At 39.0% G+C, this 6897-nt stretch overlaps 1 protein-coding gene across 1 annotated transcript in view; it reads left to right on the forward strand.

Moving 5' to 3' along the window:
* The first annotated feature begins 417 nt into the window (after positions 1–417).
* Positions 418–6897, forward strand: part of dipk1c (divergent protein kinase domain 1C) — a 20042-nt gene continuing 13562 nt past the window's right edge. The window contains 8 exon segments of the mRNA XM_083901949.1: positions 418–526; positions 4957–5377; positions 5379–5404; positions 5407–5430; positions 5433–5459; positions 5462–5502; positions 5505–5546; positions 5548–5556. Coding sequence (XP_083758075.1) covers positions 5346–5377; positions 5379–5404; positions 5407–5430; positions 5433–5459; positions 5462–5502; positions 5505–5546; positions 5548–5556 — 201 coding nt within the window. The 5' untranslated portion in view covers positions 418–526; positions 4957–5345.

A 6897-nucleotide genomic window follows, 5' to 3' on the forward strand; every position in this document is an offset into this window, starting at 1 on the left:
AGCGAGGGGGGGTTTCTTCAGTTTTAGAAGAGACGCCTCCTTTCTCCCTGAGGACACACACACACACACACGCACAGTTCCAGTAGGAAAGAGTATAAAGGAGAAACGCTTTGAGTGCAGCAGAGTGAGAGAGGAAGGAAGAGGAATGAGGCTGGAAAAAGAACAAGCCTGAACACACACACAGTATTCCAGGCTAATGCAGAGCGTCACACAGACAGAGTCAGTGGCAGCGTGAGCAGAAACCAGATCGCAGGTTCTGGTCTTCCTGTCAGTTGAGGATCAGGGTTCACTGGTTTGCTGGAGCTACAGGAGCATCTTCTTTGCGCTGTGGGCTGAGACCTGGTCCTGATCCTGATCCTGATCCTGATCCTGATCCTGATCCTGATCCTGATCCTGATCCTGATCCCGATCCTGGTCCTGGTCCTGATCCTGATCCTGGTCCTGATCCTGGACTCACAGATGTGTGACAGAGCTGCAGATGACAGTGGAACCTGAGGAGAAACGATTCTTCATCTCATCTCTGCAGGTTTGTGATTCCTAGTTGACAAACATCTGACTGAGCTTCAGATGATCTTCAGCCGCTGAATTGCAGAATTGTAATATTTAAAACTTCCTGTCGTTAAAACACAAAACCAAAACGAGTCAGGGATCTAAACCAGACCACCATAGATTTACATCTTCACTTCAAAGGAAACATTTTTACCTGAAGTTATCAGGACACAGCAGATGACCTCTGACCTGCAGACTGACAGAGCCTCAGTATGTTCAGGAGAAACTGCTGAAGGGTTTGAGATTTAATCCTCACCTCCAGGTTTTACTTCATGAACAAAGGTCTGACTTAATCCTGAGTGCATGGTTTTGAAGACAAAATGAATTAGTTGTTAAATAAAAAAAATGTTTATAAATCTGAATAAATCCTGGTGTCAAGATCGTGTTAATACGGGTATTTAAAGATAAAAAACAAAAGGTATATATTTTAAAAACTATCTTCTTAATCTGGAATTTGTAGACAAAAGTCTCCAAAAGTCTAAATGAATCCTGAATTTTGGAAACAAATTATTAGTTCAAAATATAAGATTCATAATATCAAATAACAAATGTCTCTAAAAGTCTGGATTAATCCCGGACTAATTCAATACCTTTTTTTCATCTGGAATTTGTGGACAAAAGTCTCAAAAGATTGAAGTTAATCCTGTTTTTAAAGAGAAAAAATGTATTAGTTTAAATATTACTTTTCTTAATCTGCAATATGTGGACAGAGTTAATCCTGATTTTAAAACAAAAATAATGTATTAGTTTATTAGACAATATTTGTTAATCTGAAAACCGTGGATCTAAGGAAGAGCTCAAATTATTCTTCATTTTTCTGAATCCCTCTGAATTATATAAGATTAACAGACAGTTAATCAGAATCTTCAGAATCTTCAGAATCTCCGGAATGTCGCCATCATTCTCCCCTGGTTCCCTGAAGACCCTCTGCCGTGGATCAGAGAGTTCCTCGGGTTCTAATCTCAGGATCTGGTTACATTCCTCATCAGAGCAGATTCAGCGTCGCTGATTGAAACAAACCACCTGGTTGTTTCCTCAGTGGCCGGAGCCTGGAAAGTCATGTGATTCTGCTGCATTCTGGACTCAGTTCTTCTGAAGTCACCTGATGACATCCTAAATCCTGCATCTGATCAAAACACAGATTCTGAAACCAGATTAGATCATATACTATAATCCCAGGTTTAGACTGTTTAAACTGTTTTCAGTAAAGATCAGGATTATTCTGAGTAAAAATCTGACTTAATTCTAAATTATTCATTTGTTTAAAGACAATTAAAGAAGTTTCATCTGGATCTGATCCAGATTACAGATTAAACCAGATCAGTGTGTGTATCTCAGAGACTTTCTGTTTGTGTTCATGTGAACAGTTGGACAACAGCTGTGGTCGTCTACACTCACACATACGCACACACAAACGGACACACAGTTTCTCATTTCACCAGAGAGGTGAAAAAAGATGGACACTGATATTTAAAGCGGCAGCTGATGAATGAATGAATGAATGAATGAATGAATGAATGAATGATGGTCTCCTCGAGCTTCAGGTTTCACCATCTGGAACTGAGACAATAACAACTCCACCGCTGGACATTTTGTCTCTGTGGTTCAGACTATTCAGTCAGAACAGAAACATCTAAAGATAAACATCAGCCCAGTGAAGAAGTCAAAGAAGTCAAAGAAGTTACAAAGAAGTTGAAGAGTCAAGGAAGAGTCAAGGAAGAGTCAAGGAAGACAAAGAAGAGTCAAAGTAGAGTCAAAGAAGAGACAAAGAGTCAACGAAGAGACAAAAAAGTAGAGTCAAAGAAGAGTTGAAGAGTCAATGAAGAGTCAAAGAAGAGACAAATAAGAGTCAAAGAAGAGTCAAAGAAGAGTCAACGAAGAGACAAAAAAGAAGAGTCAAAGAAGAGATAAAGAAGAGTCAAAGAGAAAAATAAGAGACAAAGAAGAACCAAAGAAGAGACAAAAAAGAGACAAAGAAGAACCAAAGAAGAGTCAAAGAGACAAAGAAGAGATAAAGTGGAGTTGAAGAGTCAAAGAAGAGTCTAAGAAGAGACAAAGAAGAGTCAAAGAAAAGACAAAGAACAGACAAAGGAGAGTCAAAGGAGAGACAAAGAAGAGAAAGAAAAGTTGAAGTCAAAGAATAGACAGAGTCAAAGAAGAGACAAGAAAGAGTTGAAGAGTCAAAGAAGAGACAAAGAAGAGTCAAAAAGGAGACAAAGAAGAGTCAAAGAAGAGAAAAGAAAGAGTTGAAGAGTCAAAGAAGAGACAAAAAAGAAGAGTCAAAGAAGAGACAAAGAAGAGTCAACGAAGAGACAAAGAGTCAATGAAGAGACAAAAAAGAAGAGTCAAAGAACAGTCAAAGAAGAGTTAAAAAGAAGAGACAAAGAAGAGTCAACGAAGAGACAAAGAAGAGACAAAGAAGAGACAAAAAAGAAGAGTCAAAGAAGAGACAAAGAAGAGTCAATGAAGAGACAAAAAGAGTCAAAGAAGAGACAAAAGAGAAGAGTCAAAGAAGAGATAAAGAAGAGTCAAAGAGAAAAAGAAGAGACAAAGAAGAACCAAAGAAGAGACAAAAAAGAGACAAAGAAGAACCAAAAAAGAGTCAAAGAGACAAAGAAGAGATAAAGTGGAGTTGAGGAGTCAAAGAAGAGTCTAAGAAGAGACAAAGAAGAGAAAGAAAAGTTGAAGAGTCAACGAATAGACAGCCAAAGAAGAGACAAGAAAGAGTTGAAGAGTCAAAGAAGAGACAAAGAAGAGTCAAAAAGGAGACAAAGAAGGGTCAAAGAAGAGAAAAGAAAGAGTTGAAGAGTCAAAGAAGAGTCAAAGAAGAGACAAAGAAGAGTCTAAGAAGAGACAAAGAAGAGTCAAAGAAGAGAAAGAAAAGTTGAAGTCAAAGAATAGACAGAGTCAAAGAAGAGACAAGAAAGAGTTGAAGAGTCAAAGAAGAGACAAAAAAGAAGAGTCAAAGAAGAGACAAAGAAGAGTCAACGAAGAGACAAAGAGTCAATGAAGAGACAAAAAAGAAGAGTCAAAGAACAGTCAACGAAGAGACAAAGAAGAGACAAAGAAGAGACAAAGAAGAGACAAAAAAGAAGAGTCAAAGAAGAGACAAAGAAGAGTCAATGAAGAGACAAAAAGAGTCAAAGAAGAGACAAAAGAGAAGAGTCAAAGAAGAGATAACGAAGAGTCAAAGAGAAAAAGAAGAGACAAAGAAGAACCAAAGAAGAGACAAAAAAGAGACAAAGAAGAACCAAAGAAGAGTCAAAGAGACAAAGAAGAGATAAAGTGGAGTTGAGGAGTCAAAGAAGAGTCTAAGAAGAGACAAAGAAGAGAAAGAAAAGTTGAAGAGTCAACGAATAGACAGCCAAAGAAGAGACAAGAAAGAGTTGAAGAGTCAAAGAAGAGACAAAGAAGAGTCAAAAAGGAGACAAAGAAGGGTCAAAGAAGAGAAAAGAAAGAGTTGAAGAGTCAAAGAAGAGACAAAAAAGAAGAGTCAAAGAAGAGACAAAGAAGAGTCTAAGAAGAGACAAAGAAGAGTCAAAGAAGAGACAAAGAAGAGAAAGAAAAGTTGAAGAGTCAACGAATAGACAGCCAAAGAAGAGACAAGAAAGAGTTGAAGAGTCAAAGAAGAGACAAAGAAGAGTCAAAAAGGAGACAAAGAAGAGTCAAAGAAGAGAAAAGAAAGAGTTGAAGAGTCAAAGAAGAGACAAAAAAGAAGAGTCAAAGAAGAGACAAAGAAGAGTCAACGAAGAGACAAAGAAGAGTCAAAGAAGAGACAAAAAAGAAGAGTCAAAGAAGAGACAAAGAAGAGTCAAAGAAGAGTCAAAGAAGAGACAAAAAAGAAGAGTCAAAGAAGAGACAAAGAAGAGTCAAAGAAGAGTCAAAGAAGAGACAAAGAAGAGTCAAAAAAGAAGAGTCAAAGAAGAGAAAAAAGAAGAGTCAAAGAAGAGATAAAGAAGAGTCAATGAAGAGACAAAGAAGAGTCAAAGAAGAGACAAGGAGAGTCAAAGAAGAGACAAAAAAGAAGAGTCAAAGAAAGTTACAAAGAAGAGTCAACGAAGAGACAAAGAGTCAAAGAAGAGACAAAAAAGAAGAGTCAACGAAGAGACAAAGAAGAGTCAAAGAAAAGTCAAAGAAGACACAAAAAAGAAGAGACAACGAAGAGACAAAGAAGAGTCAAAGAAAAGTCAAAGAAGAGACAAAAAAGAAGAGTCAAAGAAGAGTCGAAGAGTCAAAGAGAAAAAGAAGAGACAAAGAAGAACCAAAGAAGAGTCAAATAGACAAAGAAGAGATAAAGTAGAGTTGAAGAAGAGACAAACTAAACTTGTTGTACTTGTTATTGTTTAGTAAAGTTCTGTTGTTGTTTGCTTTGTTGTTGACTAAAGTTTTGTTGTTATTTACTCACAGGTTTCTGAAGAATCCTCTCACTTTAAAGGCAATGGAAACATTGAAACGTTACTTTCTCTGAATGGATTATTTTCTTCCAGCTGACCTTTGACCCGTGTGTCCAGATGAGAAGCTGGACTGTGGTTCCTCAACATTTGACATCTCACTGTGAGAGGAAAAAAAGATGGAGGTCAGAGGGGTGGAGTCTCAGCGGCTTGCTCTGATTGGCTGATTCCACTTTTCACCTTCTGTCTTCCGGACAAATGTTTGGATCTGGGATTTTCGACCTTCACTTCCTGCAGAGGATCATGGGAAATATGAGACCATCGATACACAGATGATGTCATTTATTGTATCATAAACAAAGCAACGTCTTCAGCAGCTCGTTTCACCACAGTCACAGTGACACCATGTTACCTGGAGGTCAGGGGTCAGGCGGGGGGGAGGCTGGGCCTGCTCCGGTGGCTCGCGCTCGGTTGTGGTCCCGGCGCGGGACCCTGTCTTTGCTCTGCTCTGGTTCGGCTCCTGTTGTTTCTGAATGGCCTGGTTCTGGTTCACAGGAGCATCTGATGTCTGACTACTGCACTGACGACAAGAGCCAAAGGATCCTGGCAGCGACTGGTGAGTTTTACAACTTTACTCCTCCACACCAAACCCCATAGAGAAAATCAGTGATTTTAACATCACAGCACACAGGGAGTTGTTGATCCACTGATGCCTCCATCACTAAGTTCAAATGTCTTATTTTGTTCATTTGGCATTAAAAATCCTGCATTTGAATTTACTTCAGTGACACAAAGTGACCACACGAGGCAGCAGTAGACCAGCAGCTCCTGTGTCCCTGAAAGCTAAAATCACTGATTTTCTCTATGAACTTTGGTGTGGGAGAGTGAGTGGTTTACAAACTTCAGTTTCCTGTTCTGTGTGAACGTGGTCTGTCTCCTCGTCTTTTCTGTCCACGTCTTGAATCACTACTACATTTGTGTGTGTGTGTGTGTGTGTGTGTGTGTGTGTGTGTGTGTGTGTGTGTGTGTGTGTGTGTTTCCTGCCTCAGCTGAGTCCTCTGATAAATATAAATATTTGGAAACATGTTTCTATTTCTCTCCATCATCACATTTACAAACCAGAGTGAGATCAAACACTGCTAACAGTTTAATCTCAGTCAAACCACAAGATTCAACAGTCAAAAAAAACAAAACAACAAACAACAAACACACACACACAGCTCTGACAACAAAAGCCTGGCGTTGTGTTAACTGACACATGTTAATCCCACTGTCATCGCTGTCACAGTCGCTGGATTAACACTATGATTTTCCTCAAGTGTCTGAACAAAAGTCAGTCAGTCGACAGTTTCCTGTTCCGCTTCCTCCAAACTGTGACTCAGCACATTTGACAGTGAGTGGACAATGTAGTGTATCCTTACATTTCACAGAAGTCCTGGTCCTGGTCCTGGTCCCTGGTCCTGGTCCTGGTCCTGGTCCTGTCCTGGTCCTGGTGTGGAGTGTGGAGTGTGTGTTATAGATCCAGTTGTAGTCATGTTTGTTCGTGGTTGAAACATGATTAAACACATTGTTTAATGAAAACAATGTGTTGGTTTTAATGAGTCTGGTTCAGAGTCTGTGAACGTTCTGAACCCAAAGATGGTGTAGAACGTTTTTGAACGTTCTTCTTAATGTTGAATGTTCAAAACATTCTTGAACGTTCTAAACATTTTTGAATGTTCTGACGTTCTTGAATGTTATGAATATTCTTGAACGTTCTGAACTTTCTTGAACGTTCTGCTCTCTTAGCAACGTCGTCTCAACGTTCTTGAACGTTCCAATGTTCTTGAATGTTCTGAAAGTTCTTGAATGTTCTCAACGTTCAAGAGCGTTCTTGAATGTTCTAAAAGTTCTTGAATATTCTAAATGTCCTTGAACGATCTGAAAGTTCTTGAATGTTCTGACATTCTTGGACATT

This window comes from Microchirus variegatus (genome assembly GCF_963457635.1).
Source record: "Microchirus variegatus genome assembly, chromosome: 15".
Classification (NCBI taxonomy): Eukaryota; Metazoa; Chordata; class Actinopteri; order Pleuronectiformes; family Soleidae; genus Microchirus; species Microchirus variegatus.